The sequence below is a fragment of the Argiope bruennichi genome, chromosome 9 (assembly GCF_947563725.1).
Source record: "Argiope bruennichi chromosome 9, qqArgBrue1.1, whole genome shotgun sequence".
NCBI lineage: Eukaryota > Metazoa > Arthropoda > Arachnida > Araneae > Araneidae > Argiope > Argiope bruennichi.
The window spans coordinates 27,052,918-27,075,744 of NC_079159.1; the positions used below are offsets into that span (position 1 = coordinate 27,052,918).

At 25.9% G+C, this 22,827-nt stretch overlaps 1 protein-coding gene across 2 annotated transcripts; it reads left to right on the forward strand.

The window, feature by feature from the left end:
- Positions 1 to 367: 367 nt before the first annotated feature.
- LOC129984778 (DNA replication licensing factor mcm4-like) lies at positions 368 to 21,979 on the forward strand. Of its 2 annotated transcripts, none has more exons than XM_056094735.1 (19): positions 368 to 476; positions 2,249 to 2,336; positions 2,809 to 2,913; positions 4,202 to 4,283; positions 5,364 to 5,442; positions 5,868 to 6,083; positions 6,432 to 6,666; positions 7,255 to 7,497; positions 8,361 to 8,445; positions 9,689 to 9,838; positions 9,941 to 10,032; positions 10,909 to 11,011; positions 14,289 to 14,465; positions 14,550 to 14,643; positions 15,652 to 15,806; positions 18,053 to 18,170; positions 19,399 to 19,640; positions 19,734 to 19,947; positions 21,395 to 21,979. In XM_056094735.1, exons 2-19 carry the CDS (start codon positions 2,282 to 2,284, stop codon positions 21,488 to 21,490), a joined length of 2,541 nt encoding a protein of 846 aa, XP_055950710.1. In that variant the 5' UTR covers positions 368 to 476; positions 2,249 to 2,281; the 3' UTR covers positions 21,491 to 21,979. The 2 variants fall into 2 exon arrangements, with proteins under 2 accessions (XP_055950710.1, XP_055950709.1); XM_056094734.1 differs by having other exon boundaries at positions 383 to 476; positions 2,262 to 2,336.
- Positions 21,980 to 22,827: the final 848 nt, after the last annotated feature.

Genomic DNA, 22,827 nt, shown 5'->3' on the forward strand with positions numbered 1-22,827 from the left:
AGGTTTTTAAATGAATTTTTAAGGTTAGACATTGTATAAGTTTATGCAAAGGGAAAGTAATATTTTTAAATGAGATAAGGGTCAAATGAATGTGCGTAAGGATTAAAACATCCTTATCTGGAATTGTTAGCTAGTTAACGGCTTGACAGATTGCCAAGACTGCAGCTATAAAATTCGAATGTTAAGTTTATTGATTTATTCAATGTTCAATTAAATTAATTTTGCCGTATTATGTCACTTGGACTTCAGCTGCAGATGATTATTTTGAATTGTTATAGTATGACAAGCAGCAACTCGATTGCAAGAAGTTAATGTTGGTTGAAGAGCGAGAGTATATCGATTTAAGTAAATTCATCGATGTTCCTAAGGTTTACGCGCCAAAACAAGATTGTTTCTCTCAGCAGCGCAAAACTGTACGGCGGAATTCTCTCTTTTGTCTATTCATCTTTTTCTTTTAGAAAATACAGAAATTTCAAGTGAATATTTTTTTAAATTGTTAAATTCATATGCCGGTAGTTTTGTTTATCTGTCTTACTTTATATTTTTGTATTTAAAATGTTTTCTTATGGAACACATAGCTATTTTGGAAATAATTTCATTTTGAGTAATTAGTTTCATATTATCATCTGATATTTTCAACATATATTTTATAAATAAACTAGTTCTATGTTATTTCACATTAATCAAAATAAATTTAATTTTAAAATTAACTTTGATTCATATTTTGAATGTTATTTTTGTTATTTATTTGAAAACAAAATTTTCTTTCTTTTCAAATATAAACATGACTGAATACTTTAACAATTGTACTTTGTGTATGAATTCGTAAATTCAAAATAATAGTTTATCTAATAGATAATAATATAAAAATGCGTGGAGTAAAAGTGATTTTCAGATTATCAACATTGAAATATGAGAGTTTTTTTATTAAAAAATTGTTGAATTTAAGCTGTAACTAAAAACCTATGAATTTAGCTTTGTATCAAATTGGTATGCAATGATTTTATTTCAATTGTATGAAGCAACTTAATTGTAAAAATTATCTGCAAAATGAATTTTTAAAATTGCATTAAAATAGTCTTGTATTTAAAATGACATCTTGGAACTGAACTTCTCAAACCCAATTGCATACTGTTTTCATTAATTATGGGAAATTATTTTTTAAGAAAGTTTTTATTTAATATTTTTAAAATAAAAGTATGTTGTTTATTTGGATTGGTTATGTGTGTATTTTTCTGATTTAATTTAAAAATCAATTTGTGTTATAAATGATGTTAGAAAACATTTTATAGATCTATTAATGAGATAATTTAATATTTAGCATAGTATAAATAAAGTTTTACTATTAGTCTTTATAGATCCTTGCAACTCACAGCAAAATTTCTCAAATATACCTTTATCTGATACCAACCTTTTGGAATTATTACCATACATAATACAAAATGCATATATACATATGGCAGCAAAGCATTATGTAGATAATTAAAGATTAATGAGGGAAAAAAATGTCTTTTCTTTCTCCAAAGCATTTTTTCATCTATAGGAAATTGGATTTTCCATTGGTGGAAGGTTGCTATTGTGACCTGATTAAATGGTCGGGACTTCATGGAAATTTAAAGACCAAATCTATATTTATCATTAGAGCTTCATGTTTATTAATCTAACTACTGCTATCTTTCTGAATTGTGTTTGTTTATTCTGCCTATTCTGTGGTTATTGAACAAAAAAGGCAAATTTTGTTGCCAAAGTGTCTGTGTGTTTTTGTGTTGATTTCTTTCAATTAGCTTTAAAATTGTGTATCTAACAAAAGTAATTTTATGTTGGACTAATTTAGAGGGTTTATATGATTTTTTTAAATATGAGTATAAGAATTTTCTGAATGTCTGTAATTTAAAGTGTTTGCAATTTGATTTAGCTGAATTAGTCAAGATTGCATTTTAAAAAGGGTTAATTTTATTAGTATGCACTGATTATAATTGTAAACTAATCTCTATAATCATTCAGTGGATTATATATACAAGACTAAATCCTAATTAGTTTTGTCGTGTATAATTCAGAAGATTTTATTTACAAATAGTTTTCACAAATTGAGTTCAATTTTACATGTGTTTATAAAACTATGAATCATTCATTTATAATCCTTGCTTAAAATTAATGTATTGTTTGATTTCAAAAGCAGAAGGTTTGTAATTATTTTAAGTGAGCTCTTTATTCTACAGTTTTTGTATTGACATATTAATTAGAGCAGTCCTTTCTTTCAGGCAGCAAATAAAACTCAAAAATGAGGGGACCACGTACCAGATCTCGTTCTTCAAATGCTGGTTCCAGTTCTCCTAGTAAATTCTTAAACATATTTCTATAAATTTATGTGTTATTACCATTTTATGATTTTTTTACCTCTTTTAAAATGTTTATTTCTTCTATAAATTAATTTTGTATACTTAAACAATATTTCTTTTGTGACCTTTAACTATGCTTTGATCAAAAAGTAATAATTAAATAATGAAAATTTTATTGTGGGTAATATTTTTTTTCATACTTTTTGTACATAGTATCTTTATTTAATGTAATTTGGATGGAGGGGGGAGCCAATAATTTTCCTTTATTGGTTTTTTTAGGGCTGAAATTTTTTATTTTATCAGTGAAATTTTCATATTCATTACTCTAATCTTCATGCTGAAGGTTCTTTTATAATTTTAAGTCAAAATAAAATTCTAAATTAAAAATGTGTACTTTTTCTTTAACTTAATCCATGAAAATTTTTACATTGTTGTATTTCTTACTTTGAAATGGTTTTGTTTATTTCAGTACGAGAGCAGAATTCTAATATGGATAGTGATCCTTTGTCTCCACCATCAGAAGACATGGCTGATTTTCCATTGTCATCACCAGTAGATCCAAATAGCAGAGCTGGTTAGTCTTACTGGTTAAAATATATCTTAAAACATATCTTATCTTAAAACATAGATTTTAAATGAAAGTAATTCATCATTCTGAAAATTCTCTAAATTTAAAAATGAGGGTGTCATTAAATATTTTATTTTCTTCATTTGATTTCTTAGTATAATATAGCCAGACTCCAGAAAAATTATCAAAGGTTACTAGTGATTATATGTTTAATTTTTAGATAATAATGAATGGATACGATTGAATACATTTTTGTTTTTCTACAGGAACTAGAAACATTATTCTAGTTAGAAGGGGAAAATAATGCAGATGTAAATTATTATGGAAAGCTTTTATAAAATCTAGAAAGTCTATTTTTTTTTTTTTTTACATTGATATATTTTCCCTTACTCTAATAAAATAAAACTAAAGGCTATAATGAAGGATAATTTTCTTGTTATTAATAATTCTTCTTCTTATGCTTTATTTTAGTTTAGATTTTATCTGTATAGTAATTATTGGCATAAAACATTCTTTAAAGCCTAGGAACCCAAAATTCCAAATATTATATAATCCTATCTGTTATTTGTCTTTTTCTTAATTAATGCTAAATATTATTTTCTCTTATTTTTATCACTAAAGGATAAATTTTATTTTTATTTAATTATCCAGCATCATGAGTTGATCATTACTGTTTTAAATTTCTCTCCTTTTTTTTTTCTTTTTTTTTTTACTTTCATTGAATTAAGGTAGTTAATTTCTTTATGATTAAAATTGATTCAAGTTTTAATAATATAATAGGAATAATATATCAATTAAGTTATGTTTATTTTAAAAAAAGAAAAAGAAAGATTTGATTTTTAAACACTAATCACTTGTTTGGTGTCCAATTCTGGACTGGAAATCGTGAATGAAACATCTTTTTAAAAAAGACTTCCATCCAAGAATTTAAATTAGGAACCTTTGTTTTTTGATTATGTAAATAAAATTAAATTAACTGTACAAACAATGCCTGTGGCATCTAGTTATGTCGCAAATATTTTAAACTTAATTCACTAGTTGCAAGAACATACTAGTTTCACTTTTAGATTGTACTAGATCATATATAGCAACTAGTTACAACAAAATTCATTATTACTTCTGTTGATAGTCAAACACTTACACTAGCAACCCATTTCAGTTATTATCTAGATATAATGGTGCTTTGTCAACAAATAGTGATCTAAATAGGTATTACATCTAAATTGTTGTAGTCTATATAAACTTTTTGTAATGCATGTGCATAATATGTCATTTTTGTAAAATCTTTTTGTAGTTTTCAGTGATTTGGAAATGAGTTCACCGCTATGCTATGGCACACCTAGTTCACATGGTACAGCTGGTAGTCGCTCTGTTGGGTATGTATTAACTAAATGCATGTGCTTTCCTTAAAACTTTTTTCTTTGAGCCTTTATTTATTGAATTATTTTATCATCAGTTTTCCAGTTCTATTTTTGCATCATTAATTAAGTTTTAATACAGAATAAGCCCAGAAAAGAGGGGGAAAACTATTTTTTTAATTAAATATCTATATTAATTTAATTAATAATTAACAATTTTTAATTTTTTCTTTTAGCTAATATCTCCTGCTTGCTATCTGAGCTACTCATTTTGGGTTCTTTGAAATACTGTTCTAAAAAACTGGCATATTCTGAACATATCAGCTTGATTTTAATAGTATTTTTAAGTACCATTGAGAAATAAAGGATTAAACTTTGATGTAGAAAAATATTTAATATGGATTTATTTGGATTTTGAAATACTGTTTTAGCAGCCTAGTTATTTTTTCCTATTATTTTTCATAAAGGTCTTTATGTGTGTATGTGTATTAAAATTTAATGATAGATTGATTATTTATTTTCCCGGCAATTAATTCCACCTTTTTTTTTTTTTTTTTTTTTTTACTGACTAATATATAAATTCATATCAAAACAACTTCTGGTCTCTTATATATATATATATATATATATATATATATATATATATATATATATATATATATATATATATATATATATATATATATATATATATATATATATATATATATTATCTTTGTGCATTGAAAAAAAATATAAATGTTATATTTGTTAATATACTGATATGATTATTATGATCTAATGTTTACTTCCTTAAAAAAGTTAAAAAAATTCTTTTACCTTGTGAAAGAATTTTTTTACCATCATTTTTAATCTTAATTATGTAGAAATTTTTTTAAAAAGAAAATGAAGTTTTAATATGTGGTATTTAACTATAAACAGTTAATACTTTGATATTCAGCATCCCTACTTTTTAAAATCTGAAAATTGGGGATCTGAACTGGGCACCTATATTTTTATTCTTCTAAAAGACTGTTAGCGAATACATTTCTTTTTAAATGGATACTATCACAATGATATCTACTGATATTAGATACACAATAATATTTACTCTTTCAGCCGAGGCACACCAGTTAGGCAACGACATGATATTCGTAATGAGAGACGGATGCGACAAGTTAATGTTGGCCCTGAAAATGTGAGTTTTTATTAATATTATCATATCTTAAAAGAGGAGGGGTATTTTCCAGTGCTGTGTTTATAATTTATTCATGCAACACCTTCCTTAACTAATGTTGGTAAATAACAGGCTTGATGCATTTTCTGATTTTGCTAAAAAAAATTAAGAACAACTTAAAATTGTTTATTTACTGATAGCTAAAGTTATTATTATAGATTTCATTTTCTACTGTCTAATTATGAATTAAGTAGTTGAATGGGGGAAAGGATTCTATACAAAAAAAAGAGAAAAATCTTATATATATTTCATATAAGGTGCTTTTATTTTCATGAAAATTATTTGTTTTTTTTTTTAAATTACTAGTTTAATAGAAACATTTTTTAACAGAAATTGATTTTGTAAACTTACTGATATGATTTCATTTTGTTTTTCTCTCTCTCCAGAGTGATCCTGCTATGTCTGATCCAGCTGCACCACATAGTGATAATAATGCTGGTGGTCCTCAGTTAGTTATCTGGGGTACTGATGTTGAGGTCACTAAGTGTCAAAGTAAATTCAGACGTTTCATTGAAGAATACACTGATGAAAACATTGAAATGGACGAGCTAATTGAAAATGTTGACTTTCAACGTCCATTTTACATGCAAAAGTTGGAGGAGGTAGGATTTTTTTCATTGACTGAAATTTATTGTTATGCATCAATTTTTCTTTAAAAAACCTGTATTATATTAAGTAATGAAAAGAAATTTTTAAATTTTTATCCTTTCTATTCTCTTTGCTCCAAAAAACTTTAATAGATTTTTTAAAATATATTTAGTTCATTGCAGAATAATACTATCTTTTTTCCAGCAAAACCTAGAGGAAAGTAAAAAAAGTAAATTTACCTTTGTATTTATTTATAACAAATTGACAAATTTATAGGGGTCCAGTTATTTATTTTTTTTATTTAGTGTTTAGTATTGTTTCTACATGTAATAATGAATTTGAATATCTTTTTTGTTCTGCAGATTTTTACTATTGAAGAGCCATTCTTGAATGTCAATTGTGCTCACCTCAACAGCTTTGATCCTGAACTCTACCGTCAGTTAGTAACATATCCTCAAGAAGTTATCCCATACTTTGATATGGCAGTGAATGAAATATATTTTGAACGCTATCCTGACAGTCAGCTACCTCATCAGATCCAAGTCCGTCCTTTCAATGCTGAGAAAACTAAAAATTTGCGACTTTTGAGTCCAGAAGGTAAAGTCTCTCATTTGATTGTAATAAACATTTAAACATAATGTGATATTTCAGTAATTTTAATACGCTGGACTTAAAAATGTATTAAAATTTTTTCACTTTCAAACAGATTAAAATAAAAAAAAAACAGTGAAAATCCGTATTCCTGCCTTTATTCTTAGAAATGTTCTTTTTAAAAATTAACTATTGAAGACGTTAACTCTCAAATAATTATTTTAATAAAAAAAAAAGTGTAATAAATTATGCATATTCGATTAAAGTGTATGTTTATATATACAAGAGTTTCATAGTTTTAGTATGTATGTACTTAATCTTTCAAGTTGAATTGGTTGATCTCAAAGTATTAATTTATAGATTTTATTTTAATAAAGTTACTTGTTGTAGTGAATTATCCATTATATCAACGCAATATAATGCTGCCATCACAAATCAAAATTTTCTTTTGATATAAAAATTTCTCTATAAGATTAATTAATAATTAGAATGAGTGTTTGTAAAAAAGCTTTATTTAAAACAGAAAATATTTATTTTAGTCTCAAATAATCCTTGCTTTAATCTCTCTCATTTTATTTTACTCTTTATTCTCAGATATTGATAGACTCATTACAATCAGTGGCATGGTGATTCGAACATCCAATCTAATTCCTGAAATGCGTGAAGCATTCTTCACTTGTAGTGTTTGCCAAGAAACTGTAACTGTTGAATTAGATCGTGGTCGTATAGCTGAACCACATGTATGCCAATCGTGCAACACCAATTATACCTTTAGTCTCAGCCACAATCGATCTCAGTTCACGGATAAACAAATGATCAAGATTCAAGAATCTCCAGGTAACAAACTTTATTAATTGATACAAATTCTGACACTTGGCAAATATTATGCCTGTAGAAATGAATATGTTATTGTATATATCACTATTGATAGCTGATTCACTGGAAATATTTATTATATTTTATTTCAGTGATATCACTTAAATGTGATTTCATATCCATGTGTCTGTCAAATTGTCAGACGTTAAAACCAGATTGTTTTAATAGTCATACAGATTTTTTTGGTCATTGCTTGCATACATGGACTTTGCTAATGGAAGCCATGATTGCTGACATTGTATCGCTGTTAAAATATGCAGTTGATTGGTTCATCCCTTTTCTAACTTTCATACTATTGCAAATTAATTAACTTTTTATCTTTCTTGTAAGCTACACAAATATTAAACAGAATCCTTCCTTAGCTGTCAATAATAGAAGAGATCCTGCATTTCAATATTTGAAGGAGCAGTGCAAATGATTTGAATTTTAGTGCAGTTATGTAATTTATTATTTAAAATTAGGTCAAAAAGTACTAAAAATTAGGAAAATTTTGCTTGGTTATTAAAAATATAATTTTTTGAAATCATGTAAAAACTTTTGTGCAATAATGTTTTTGGAAGTTATTGTGTGGAAACTCAGATTAATTTTTAATTAATATTATACTTAAAAATTTAAAAAAATTAACACTATGAGGTGCACATTCCCACCTTACAAAGTATAGTAAGTGCCGAGCTCGGTAGCTCTAAGTCAAATGGTTTGGTCAGTATAATATTAACATACATTTGGAGTAAGCAACGACTTTATTATTATTAGAAATAGAGAACTTCCATTGCAGCTGCTTCACAAATTTTTCATTTGTAATAAGATTTTTTAATATTTTATAGATGACATGCCACCTGGTCAGACACCCCACACTGTTATATTGTATGCTCATAATGATCTTGTTGACTCTGTTCAACCAGGTGACAGGTTAGTATGTACTTTAAATATCCAATTTTATTTTACATATTATAGAGGGGGGTATATTACTTTTTTTTTTTTTAATATTGGTGGTTTTGTCTATCATAAAATAAATATTTTTATGACCTTCATTTTCTCTCATACCCTTCTGGCAAATGTAATCTTTATCCAGAAATTTAAATGTGATAAAATAACTTGTTGTTAAAGGGTCAAATGCTTACCTTTAAAGGAATGATATAGCTTTGCACTAGGTAGTAAAGAAATGTATACTCTTACACTTTTTCATAAAATGTTTTTTTTTTAAGCAAAATTTGAATGGAGAAAAAAACTATTTCCCATTAAGAGTTAGTTGCTTTTACAGATAAAAAAAACTATATTGATGTGTGAATGGAAAGATGAATAATGAATTATTTTAAAGTTTTTTTTTTTATTGTTTTTATATATAAGCAAACTTACTTAAAAGCGACATAAATTAACAATTACTTTCATAAGCATGGTTAATTTTAATGACATTGAATGGATCACAGGTTGAATTATTGAATTTTAATTAATCAATTTTATTTATTATAAGTGTGTCAAATCATATGTGGATTGACCGCTTTCCTTTTTCAGAAAAATCAGCTGATTGATTTTATTTGTAATAAAAAATAAATCATTTAGTTTCCATTTATTAGATTTCTTGTAGAAATTAAGAAATCAATTCATTAATTTGATTTGTGATTTGTTGGGGGTTTTCTGACTTAAGAGCCTTGATGTTGATTATACTGCACCAAACAATAGGTAAAATTATATCATTTTCAAACAGTCTTCAAAGGGAATACAAGGAAAAACTCTATGTAATCAAGATTTAAATAAATGTATATAACTTTATGGACTTTAATTCAATTAATAAATTTTATTTTGTAAGTTTTAAATGGCCAATAGTTATTTAATTTTATACCGTAACAAATTTATGCATTTAAAATATGTCAAATTTATATTTTAATTTGCCTTCTTTAAAAAAAACTGATTATACCCAAAAGTATTATTAAAATTGTTATGATTTTTATGTATGGAAATTAAAGATAAATGTATGGATATATGGAAATTAAAGATAAATGTATGGATATATGGAAATTATTATTAAATATTATTATTATGGAAATTATTATTAAATATTATTAATATTTCAATAATAAATTATATTTATTGTGGAAGTTAAAGATAATTTTTTTTTGTCATTATCTTTTAATTTTATTATTTTCTTTGCCAGAATTACTGTGACTGGTATCTACAGGGCAGCTGCTTCACGTCTTAATCCCAAACAAAGAAACTTAAAATCTGTTTATCGAACACACGTGGATGTCATTCACTTTCGTAAAGTAGATACTAAGCGATTATATGAAGATATCGGTGATGATGGGTAAGCATTTTTTATTTCATAGAGTTTACATTTTGCTTCATGATGTGTTAGTAAATAAATGTTTATAATTTAGATTTTTTTTTTTTTTAAATATATATATAGTGTTGATCTTCGTTTTACCCCTGAACGTATTGAAAAGCTTAAAGAATTATCTCGATTACCTGATATATATGAAAGACTTGCTAGAGCTCTAGGTAAGAATTTAGTCCATTGCTCTTGTAATATATATTCTTGAGTGATTATGATTCAGATATGTTAAATGTAGACTTATTTTTATAAATTTTGCTTCAGTTCAAATGATATTAATTATAATGCAATTTGGTAGAATGTAAATTCACATTGAATTTTGAAACTTTAGATACTAAACATATTATATTTTATGAAACAAGAAAATTTGGAAAGATTCAAGGTACAAATAATTTAGACCCAATATTAAGAGTTTTGAAATAATTTTTTAAGACATGGCTTATCGATTTTATATTATTAATAGTATACTAAAATATTTTAAACATTTTTGGATCTGAAAAATCTTTTGAAGTTTTATTGGGTTTCTTATTTAATTGCTAATACCACATCAAAACTCGCTCACAAACTGCATCTCGGAAAGAAAATAAATTGTTCATCTTATAAAAATATATATTAATGTTATAAAATTATTAATTTAATGCTTCAAAGATTAAGTGAAAAGCTATTGCATACTCCAAAATTTCATTCTGGAATGTGAATGTGCATGTATCAATCTATCCTCATTATTCTTGTTTTTTGGAACTTTAGTTGGATTATTTAAAAAGCCTTTAATAACTAATTTCATTATCTATGAAATTTTTTTGATACTGAATTGTATGTAGTTTTTTTAATCCAAAATTTTAATAAGAATTGTTATTTTTAATAATTAAATGAAATTTATCTTCATTAAAAAAAATAAGTTAAATTAGTATTCATTGGCAACTATTTAAAACTTTCTAGAGTTCGAATTTCAATTTTAAAACAAGAGCTCATAAATTAGGATTGTTAATAAATTTTGAGAGAAAAATATTTTAATAAAAATCTAAACATCGTGTTATTTGTAGCTCCAAGTATTTATGAAAATGAAGATATCAAGAAAGGTATTTTGCTTCAGCTTTTTGGAGGCACTAAAAAGGATTTTACCAACAAAAGTAAAGGAAAGTTTAGGTAATTATGATTTTATTTTCACAGTTTAAAAAAGTGATCATTGCCTGCTGAAATATACTTTAGCTGGTGCAATATTATTTGTATGTGTGTGTTATAAAATATAAATCCATTCATAAATATGTTGTAAAATATATTCTTTTAGATGTGTTGTAAAATCATACAAGTCCATCTTGCATGATATTAGGTTCTCATGTCATCTTGGAAAGGAAAGTTTAAACACAATGCATAATACAGATTCTCCCTCCATGATAAACCCTGATAGTACAGCGTGGCAATAAAACTGAGAGATCAGGGAAATTCGTTTTAAAAAAAATCTAAAAATCAAGGAAAATTTGCTATTACTGCTTCTAGCATGCACACAGTCCATCATTTTGCTCGATCATTATCTCTGTATTCAAATTCTAAAATTGGAAAAATCAATCATAGCAAAACCTCATGACAGCTCTGATTTTTTGGAATTTTATTACAACAAGCCACCTTTGGCGACCATCCGCTTCGCCAATCTCAATGCTCATTAAAATTTTAATAATGAAATATTTTATGTAATTCCTACTTTAATAGCTTCTTCATCAAAATATTTTAAAACTTCAAATTTTGATAGTCATAATTCACTCATAATATTATAAAGGTCTTCAGTCATAATGTAATATGTATCTCTCCAATTTTCTGTTAGCTCCTATAGAATTTATGCTTTAAATTAAAGTGAAAATGATTAATATAATACAAAGCATACAACTAACCTAAAAATAATTTAAATCAAGTCCACATCCGTTTAAAATAATCGTCATCAATCAGAGCACAATGCCCATGCGGGAATTTTCTATGCCAGTTGGGATAACACTATGCAGATTAGAAATTTTCAATTTCCTTTATTCTGTTTTATTTTAATTAAAAAGTACTTCAGAATGAATCTGAAAGATCTATTAATTAACAATGTTTAATTTTAAATGCTTCAAACATTAAGAAAATAAACAAAATCATTTGAAACAATCAGTCGAAAATTGTTAAGCCTAACCTTATTAGGGTGGGGGGGAAACTAAAGCCTTACTCATTTGGCGGTGGGGAAATAAAGATTTTTTTTTGGCGGGAAAGTTAGTTTTCCCGCCAAGTTTTTCCAATATATATATATATATATATATCTTTAATTAATAATTAAAGAATTTTAAAAAAGGGACCCCAGGTGCAGATTTCCAACTTCCAAGGTATGCATGTACCAAATTTGGTAGCTGTAGGTCAAACGGTCTGGCCTGTAGAGTGCCAACACACACACACATTGAGCTTTATATAAGTACAGACAAGGGCAATAAGCTAATATGTGTGGAATGAAACTTTTCATAATAAGTAATTTTCATTTATCAAGTGACAGAGAAAGTCAATAAATTTTGGTTCAACCTGCTGGCATCTCATCCAAATTTTTGTATGAGATGATTTAATGATACTGTATCATCATTAATGATGATAATGATACTTTCTCATAGCAACAGTAATGTTGAATGTAGTGTTACTTTGGTCATATCATTTTATAGTATCATCAAGTTTCTTATTAAGTTGAATTAAAAATGTGTGGCAGCATTAATTTAATGTGGAAGCTAAAAAAAAAAAATTGTTTTCTTTTGTTTGGAAGCTTTAATGTGAATAAATGTAAATAAAACATAATTAAAGATTGTCTATGAGAGAGCAAACACTCATTGTGTGAAAAATGGTTCATGACAGCCTTCAAGCAAATGGTAGAGTGAAAAAAATAATTTTGAAATGTCAAAATAATTTATTTAAAATATGAAGAAATCACAAACAAATATGAAGAGTGAAAAAAAGAAAGAAACGAAGAGAAATAAACAAAAATTTGATAAGAAAAGCAGTGGCAGAGTATTAGCTTAAAGAACTGAAAGCAAAATAAATTTTGAATTCTTGATGCAGCTCAGTAAGCTTGAAAATTTAGCAAAATAAAATTTTAAAACTTTTTAATTCATTTAAAGCAGGATTGTAAGTTTTAAATCAAGTGTTTTTATTAGTATTTTAATAATTGATATTTCAATTTTTAAATTTATTGTTGATTATTATTTGTAATTTTTTCCATTATAAATGTAGTAGGCAAACAATAGTTATTTGATTTATCTATAAATTAGTGTCTTAAATTGAACATTATTTGTAATAATAAGTGGAATTTAAAAATCATTCATTTACACCAACATCAATTTTTAATTAAATCAGTTTGTTCAAATCTTTTTTTAAAAAAAGATTTGAAATTGTATTTTAGTAGTTTCTCTTATTTAAATCATTGTTAAAATAAGTATTATTAGGTATGTATAATAATTTATATATTTATGCCGCAACATGCTATTTTGGCACTAAGGCAAAGAACACTAATTATTGAAACATTTTTAAAAATTTGAACAAAAATCAGAATAACCTTTATTGTTAATATAATTTAACTTCTTTTGAAAAGAGAAATATTATTTTTAGAATTCCTATGCAATTTAGAAACTTTTTTGCAAATAAGAAATATAATTTACTTCTTTAATAATTTATTTAGGATGTTCATTCGAATTTGTTTTAATAAATTTCATAAGAATATTTTTTTATAATTTTTTTCATATTATATAATTTGAAAAGTGTTTTTAATAATGTATCTTGTACGCATACTGTGATTCTGAGTAGGAGAAGGCCAGGAAACTATTATAATTAATACCCATATATCAGGGAAGAATTTCACTGTTTCTTTAGCCACTTTTTATAGATCCACATGATACTAAATTACTTAAGTTTAACATAAGCACAATTAGAAGGCTTATCTTAAATTATATCATTATCTTTCCTGTAATGAATGAAACTATTCTTTATATTCTAATTAACAGATGAGCTTTTTAGTTACTCTTACCATCTATATGTTAAACTACAGTTTGGACTTTTTGTTCTCTATATTATAAAAGTTTTGTGTGGGGGGGGGGTATTTCTGTAGTTAAGGCATTTCTGTCCAATATATCATGTCTACTCCTGTCCTTCATTATTGTATGTCAGTGACTTAAATATTCCTATTACTACAACTTAAATATAACTTAGAAGTAAAATGTTATATAATATATCATTAGACATTTTATATAACATTTCAGTTTAAATAGTAACTTATTTATCAATTTTAATTGACACTGAAGGAAGATAAATGTAATTAAAACTACATAATTGGAATAAATGTATTCTGCTCTTTTACAAAAGTAAAATATATTCATTTAATACAATCATCCTTATTGCAAATCTTTTTTCTTAAAATGTTTTTTAGAGCTGAAATAAATATACTTCTGTGTGGTGATCCTGGTACAAGTAAATCGCAGTTATTGCAATATGTGTATAATCTTGTACCCAGAGGCCAGTATACTTCAGGTAAAGGCTCTAGTGCTGTTGGTCTGACTGCATATGTCACTCGTGATCCTGAAACAAGACAACTATGTTTGCAAACGTATGTATATCTTAGCATAAATCATTCAAACAAGTAATTAAATTAAAAGCCGCATATGTAATTTTTCTATATATTGATTTACAGTGGAGCATTGGTGTTAGCTGACAATGGAATTTGCTGCATTGACGAATTTGACAAAATGAGTGATAGTACTCGTTCTATTCTTCATGAAGTGATGGTAAGTTAATCAGTTTTTCTAACAAAAAATACATAATAAGTACTTAGTAAATAACTTTATTTATACTAACTGGCTAATTTGGTTATTTTTTGCAATATAATCTCTAAGAAAAGGTTTTGATTTGAATTATTGTTAATCGAATTCAAAAACTAAGTTTAAATTATTTGATATTTCCCTTGCTTCTGAAAATTATTTACAATTTCAGGTAATTATGGTATTTAAAAAAATAGTCAGCGAGTCCATTTGAGGAAAAAGAAAACGATTTATTATTATTTCTTTTATTCAAGCCCTTTAAAGGTTTTAGAACTGTAATCTTGGCATTTAAAATGAAATATTATTTTATAATTGTAAAGACTAAATACTATTGAAAAGCATTTGAATTGAAATACTTTATAAACTATTACAATAATAATTTCCTTTTATTTTTATTATCTTTCACTTAGCAAGAGAGAATCTAAGATCTCTTAAAACCAGATTTTAATAGATGAACAAAATAACTATTTTATCGTCTTTTCAAGTCAAAGAAGGAAAAACTTGTGGTCTTTTCAAATTACTAATGAGATTACCTGTGCTTGCCTTCCTTCTAACAATAAATCTATCGATCATGCATATCAGAATATAATGAGATCAGAAAGTAATCTTTTTAGTGGATAATTAATCCAATTAACACTCTAAGGAGAGTGATATCTTAGTATTATATAGCATCAATGTTGCCCATTAAAAAATATTCATAATATTAGAAACTTTAAATTATACTGAATCCTATTATTTTATAAAGAAACAAGCAAGGTTTTTATCTGTTTATTCTAAAAAGATCCTACTAAATAATTAGAAATTGTAAGTGTTTTTAAAAAGTTGCATTTTAAATTAGTCATATATAATATATACTTGTTATTCCATTTAAAATGGAATTAATAAGTAGCTTACTACTGAATTACATTTTAAAGATTTTTTTTTCTTTTTTAGAAACTTTCTAATATATGTATATATTCTATTTCTTTTTGATAGGAACAACAAACATTGTCTATTGCCAAAGCTGGTATTATTTGCCAACTCAATGCTCGTACTTCAATATTAGCTGCAGCAAATCCTGTAGAATCACAGTGGAACAAAAATAAAACCATCATTGAGAACATCCAGCTACCTCACACTCTTTTGTCTAGGTATGTTTAATTTCCTTTAACACCAGATAGGACAAAATAATGTGATGTTTTAAAGTCATCACAAAGTCTAATTTTTGTGAGAGAGAAAAAACTGTTGGCTAATAAATATTCATGATACTTTTTTATTGCATTATAAGTAAAACATCTTAGATATTGTAATATTGCTACTTTGACTTTTTAAAGCTTAATTATTACCATGTAGTTTTTCATTTGTGTACCTCTTAGAATGAGAATTTAACTCCAAAAAAAATTAATTATATATACTGTAGCATCAAAATTATATAGTGTTCATTAAAATGCTGATTCTCTGAATAAAGGAATAGAATATGCCCATTAGCTCTGTCCCTCTTTCTAACATATGATATTTAAAAACTTTCAATTTATCTGTTTCATCCTGTATATATTATATATTATGCCAGTTCTTAAATATATTATTCATTGTTCTGTCTGTTTAAACAAGGAAAACCTCTGAATTCTAAATTGTTTGTCTTGGGACCATTTCTTCTAACAGAAATTACCAAATCAGATTAATTGGAAGGGGATAGATCCAGTCATGACCATAACCCTTTTGCGAAAAGTGTGTCATATATGCATCACCAATGAAGGTCTCTCACATCTGGATGTACCACCCATACATTTCTGAAAATCAAACTCATGGGACAATGATGCATATGTGCATTTTAAACTGGAACTATCTGTAAATGGCATTAGATAGCCAACTGCTAAAATATTCCTCTTTGAGATATTTAATAAATCGGAGCTTCACTGTCACCTTAAATAAAGCTGTACATAAAAATGGATTGCGGGAATCTTGAAAGCACTCTTCCCTCTTCAGGCTCTTCAACATCAAGAGAAGTGTTTAAAAAATTAATGCAAAAGAAATGCATTCAAATTTTCTTATTTGTTACTATTTCTTCATCATCCTGTATTGTTTTTATTTCAATGCTTAGAATTAATAGTGCTGTCTTATAAATACTTTTTAGTTTTTTCAGCTTAAAATAATTTAATTTTGAGGTGGGGAAGAGTGTTATATTTACACATGCCTGACTTTTTTGAAAAAATTGAGGCAAAGAGAAATTATAGTACTTAGAGAGTAATAAAGCGTTTGTAAAATGACTGCAGACAAATAAAAAATTACTCAAGTGACTTTTTTCCTGAAAATGAGAGCAATGGTGAATTTAGATATCAAATACTAATAATAAATAAATGATTAAATTGTGGCATTAAAGAATTTGGCATACTGCAGTTAAGTTCCTGAACTCAAATTGCTGCAACTTAGAGTGTTGTGGGATGTGTGTATAATGCCTTTACTTCAGAAATGAGGGGGATTTTCCTTACTTCGTATAACTAATTTTTATCTTTATTATTTCCACTTAATTGAGAGAGCTTCTAATTAAAGTACCTTTTGATTTATGAGTAAATAGCATATTCACATTTAAAAAATAATTTTTTTACAACATTATTTAATTTGCAAATATTTTTTTAGGGGTTTGTAATAAGATAAATTTTAGAATTCTTATACCATTTGTTTACATATAAGATGATTGGCTTGATTTAACTTATAAATTATGTTTCTTTTACAATTTATGAAATTAAGTACTATATTTAATGTGTATACTATCAATTTTTACTTAGATATTTTAAATTATTTATTGCCAAGGCATGAAATGGCTTGCTTAAAAAATGATTAAATTAATCCCTTAACATAGTAATATAATCTGAAGCCAATTAAATCTGACTAACTCTTATGCAAAATATTTTTTTGTTTATTATGGAGCCTTGAATAAAATTCGAGTCTGAACATCTGACTAGTTTTTGCTCATTTTTTTTTTTTTTTTTTTCAGTATTTATTAAAAATAACAGAAGGTAAGCAAAGTAAGTTACTAAGAAATAAGAATTGCTTTAAGATCTTGGGGGAGTCAGATCTCACAATAAAATATAATAAGTTATTATTATTTTTAGTTTAAAGAAGGCAGTTTAAATTTCAGCCTGTTTTTATTTAAAGTTTTAAAAGCTGAATGCAACTTATCAGAAATAAGAATCATAGCTATTGTTTACTAATTTTTTTTAAAAAGTGGGGGAATCAAATTATTAAGAAAATTTCTTTAATTGTTATGATCAACAAGTCTCTTAACAAAAACAACTGGTGCTTATTGTTACTAAACAAGTAATTAATATTTTACATCATAATGTTTAAAAAGTTTTCACTGAGGAATATTAATTTTATTTACTTTTTATTTATATAGATTTGACTTAATATTTTTAATTCTGGATCCACAAGATGAAGTATTTGATAGAAGGCTTGCAAGGCATCTAACTTCACTTTATTATAAAAGTCCTGATGAAGAGCAAGAAGAGTTGATGGTTTGTACACTAATACATTCTGTTGGGGGGGGGGAGTTCGAATATATCCATTATTCAATGAATTTAACATTTCCTAATCAGAGATTTTTGTTAATATGTACATAGTTAAAAATGTTCCCTTTCCTTTCCATCTTTGGTTGTTTATTTCATTATATCCAATCAATCCACCAATGAAAAACCATCTATAACAAATTTTAATATGTACAAGAAAACTATTTAGATAAACAAATTATTTAATTTAGAATTTTAATAAATTTCTATGAGAATTAAATTCTTCATTTTTTTTACTTAGCCTTGTTTTTAAACACAGCATACTTTAGTGTAGGGATTTAATGAAATATTTGTTATGGCAAGTGTACTTTTTTTCTGGCGGTGCAATTTAATTAAATTTTAATAACAATTTCTTAGATTATTTTCTTCCAAATTTTTGCTGTGATCCTAAAGTTTAAAGTAATTTTACAATATTCCATAAATCTTATTATATATATTCTGTAATCTGCTTCTAATTAGCAAAATTCCTATGAATAAATTTGACTAATTTTTAAAACTAAAATATAAATTGCAGCTTTTGGAGCATTATCTTAATATTCAGAATTAGTAATTTCAAAATTAATAAAAGAGAGTTGTGCAAAGTCTAAAAACGCTTACATGGACGCAAAATCTGTCAGAATTTGTTAATAGTTGTTTGGCAACACTTTGACCTCACCCAGTAACACTAACACGCAGTTTGATAAGATTTCAGGGGGTGGAGCTCCCTAGTTCTATTAAAATTTAGTAATGTACATTTGGAGTTTTTACTCTCTCTCTCTACCTCCTTAACTTTTATATCAAAATGTTGCTTTAAACTTTTTTTTTTCTTTTGCTGTTGTTATTGTTACCCACTTAATAGCACTAAAAAGGGAAATTTGTACCCTGTAATGTTTCATTTTGTTGCATATTCTTTTTGTGGTTCTGGTATCAAAAATATTCATTGTTTGTTTTAATATAAATTTTATTTGTAGGAGAGTGAGAAAATTTAACTATAAATTGTGAAAGTTTTTCTTTTATATTTCATTTTCAAGTGATAGAATGCAAATATCAACATTTAAAATTTTAAATGATTGTTTTAAAACAGAGAAGAAGAATTCTACTTTTTTATTCGTAAAATATATTATTAAAATGGAAATATTTAAAGTATACTAAATATAACTTTTTTTTGTATGTTTTTAATGCTGCAATTAATTTTTAGGACTTGAGTCTATTGAAAGATTACATAGCTTATGCTCGCACAAACATTCATCCTAAATTAAATGAAGAAGCATCTCAAGCTCTTATTCATGCTTATGTTGAAATGCGTAAAATTGGAACTGGTCGAGGACAAGTTTCTGCCTATCCAAGACAGCTTGAATCACTTATTCGTCTTTCCGAAGCTCATGCTAAAATCCGTTTTTCAAATGTGGTTGAACTGATGGATGTTGAGGAAGCTAAAAGGTATATTTTTATTTATTTTGTATGATTTTATGTGTTTTGTAAGTTATTATAGTTCTTAATTATGGTTTCTACATTTATATTTTTTATTTATAGACTGCATAGAGAAGCTCTGAAGCAATCTGCAACAGATCCTTCATCTGGAAAAATTGATATTTCTATTTTAACAACTGGAATGAGCAATACTGCTCGCCGACGCCGTATTGAAGTTGGTCAGGTCTTGAAGAAAATGCTGCAATCTAAAGCAAAAACAACAAAAACTTTCAATTATTTTCAAGTGTATGATGAATTGAAGACCCAGTCTGAACTTGTAAGTATTTTTTATATAAAATTTAAAGGTGTTTTTTTTTTTTTTTTTTTTTTTTACCATCTTTTTGTATTATTTATACAAGCTTTATACTAAGTGCCTTACTTATTTAGGGGAGGGGGGGTACCATCTTTTTGTATTATTTATACAAGCTTTTTTATTATGTGCCTTACTCTCCTTATTGGGAAATTTTTATAAAGAAATAGCTTTTTATATGCGAGTTAGTGGTACAAACTTTTAAACATTTGTATTTAGTGTCTTTCTTGTTCTTTCTCCAGTTTTATTTAGATTTTAGATGAACATGCATACTTGTGTTAAAGCCTTGTTATTGTTTTGTATAAATATTTTAAATAAAATTTCATGTAGACTTTTATAATAATAATAATGGAAGTTTTTGTTGAAAGGTTTAAAACCAAAAAAAAAAATTATTAAAATGTTAATTTTTGGTGTCTTATCTCGAATTAAAAAATAATTCAAGATTTATATAATGTTTGCATGCATTTTTTTTTTTTTTTTTTTTTTTAATTTAAAGGAAATTGACCTTAAAATCATGAATGTATCTTCGGTGGGGAAAGAAGCTTACAGTTGCTTTGATTATATTATGTTCCATATGATTAAAAATATCAACACTTTCAAATTTACAATGCCTCACCATCATCCTGAATTTTTAAACGATCCTTTAAAAAATATATTTGATCTAAACTTTTTACAATGGAGATTCGGACATGAGGTCATCTAGATAACCCAGAAACTGGTGGAGAAAACGGTGAAGAAAATATAGATGAAATAAAAAAAAAAATTCCAAATAGATAAAATAAATTTCCATAGAAAACTGATAATGATGTTTAGCTGGTAATTTTGTTTCATGTGAGCATGATATATTTTAATCAAACATTGCATATATATGCAATGTTTGACTAAAAATGTTTTATATCATTCAGAATATTCTGAAAGATATAAAATATATTAATGAAAAAAAAATCCTAGATATATTTTAACTGGTTATATACATAGATATATAATAAAAACAGTTACAACCATTTTGCATTAAAAAATGCTCATTCAATATTAGTTGATCTCATAAATATCAAAAATAGTTTGACTATTTTAATGCTCAAATTCAGGTTCCATCTCTCATTTTCTGTTGATTAAGAGAGTGATCCCTTAACATCTTTATAGATTTTTAGTGGTTCTAAATAGTATCTGTATCAAATGACATATCTATCTAGCACTTTCTTTTTAAATGACTTCTAAACTATAATACTTTGAGCATGATCACCTTGTATGCATTAAAAAGAAAATGACAGCATGAAAATTGCATGATCAACATAATGCGGGTTTCCCTTCTCCTTAGTCTGTGATATGTTAAGGCAAACTTTTCTAATTTCTGAAACTTGAATTGTGAAATTTATTGTATTTAGAATGCTAAATACTCATTTCAATTTTTCAGATGATTACAAAAGACATGTTTGAAGAAGTTCTGAAAGACCTTCAAGATGATGAATTTCTTGTAGTTACAGGGAAGAGCAAAATTCGGCTGTGCTAAAAAGAAGAAGAAGAAAAAAAAAAGAACTTATTAGCATTTTATTTCCTTTTTATATGTGTATATTTTCATGCTTTATATTTACACTGCAGTTGTAGAATCAAAGATTTTTTTTTGTAATTTTTTTTTATTTGTATATAAAGTTTCCTATGCAACATTTATACTAAGTGCCTTACTCACCTTATCAGAAAATTTTTTAAGAAATAACTTTTTATCTGTGAATTAGTGGTACAAACTTTTAAATATTTGCATTAAATGTCTTTCTTGTCTTGTTTTGTTTAGATTGGAAATGAAGTTGTTTTATACCATAAATATTTTTAATAATTATTAATTACCATTGTTCACTGTGTGAATTGGGAGCAAAATACTGTTATAGTTTTCTCCCAGTTTGGGCCATTTAATTTTTGCGGAAATTATTATTAAAGATCCTCAATGATAAATATATTTTCTGTACTGTAATATTTTCCTTGACCTCAAATATTACTTAATAAATGAAGAATTTTTTTTAAATTTGTTTTTGTTTATTTTTGAACAAATTATCACCAAATCATTTCAAATTTGTAAAATAGCTTTGGTAAGTTGTTAACATATAGCATAATAATTGTCTGAAAAAGCAGTACATTAAGTTAAATTTTTAAAATACACTTTCATTTAAAAACCTTATCTTTACATTAATATATGAATTTATATGTGAAAACTTTTTGATTATTAAAAAGGGTAGATATGTCTTAGTGCATTTGTATTTTGTGCTATGCAAATTCATATAAATAATCAAAATTAAATTATTTATACAGTAGTTACAAACATGTAAAGTTTGTTATGTCAAAAATCTTTGTGATACTGCCATATGTGATTAAATTTCACGATAAAAATATTTGACACATTATATATATATAATTAAAAAAGTTTGAGTTTTATGAGGATTGCTACTCCTTTATTATGTTTGCCTATTGATTCAACTCAATAGTAAAGGTATTGAAAATTATCAGACTTTATAGATTCCATTTTCTTTGTTCTTTTTTCTAATTTATCATGAACATTTTTAGTAATTATTGATTATTTTTGTGAATTGGGAGTAGACTACTATTGTAGTATTCTTTAAGATTTTTTTTAATGTCTAAAGACGTTATTATATTACTTTAAACAATAGCCTATTATTTATAGTTTATAAATTACATAATGCGTCTTTTCTGATAGTATTGTGGCAAGGCAAAAAAACTATTTTAAATACAGAATTTTGTGAGCATCAGGGTTGTTTTTCGTATTTCCTTACTTAAAAATTTACATTATTTTAAAGTAGTTTGTTTAATTTGACTTCTTTTTCGTCATTTGTAAGGTCT

What these genes read in the sequence shown, in the direction of transcription:
- LOC129984778 (XM_056094735.1), top strand. Translation starts at nt 2,282, where the DNA reads ATGAGGGGACCACGTACCAGATCTCGTTCTTCAAATGCTGGTTCCAGT. An exon ending in AGATCCAAATAGCAGAGCTG is followed by an intron (nt 2,914 to 4,201) that starts GTTAGTCTTACT and finishes ATCTTTTTGTAG; the next exon opens with TTTTCAGTGATTTGGAAATG. An exon ending in TGAAGACCCAGTCTGAACTT is followed by an intron (nt 19,948 to 21,394) that starts GTAAGTATTTTT and finishes TCAATTTTTCAG; the next exon opens with ATGATTACAAAAGACATGTT.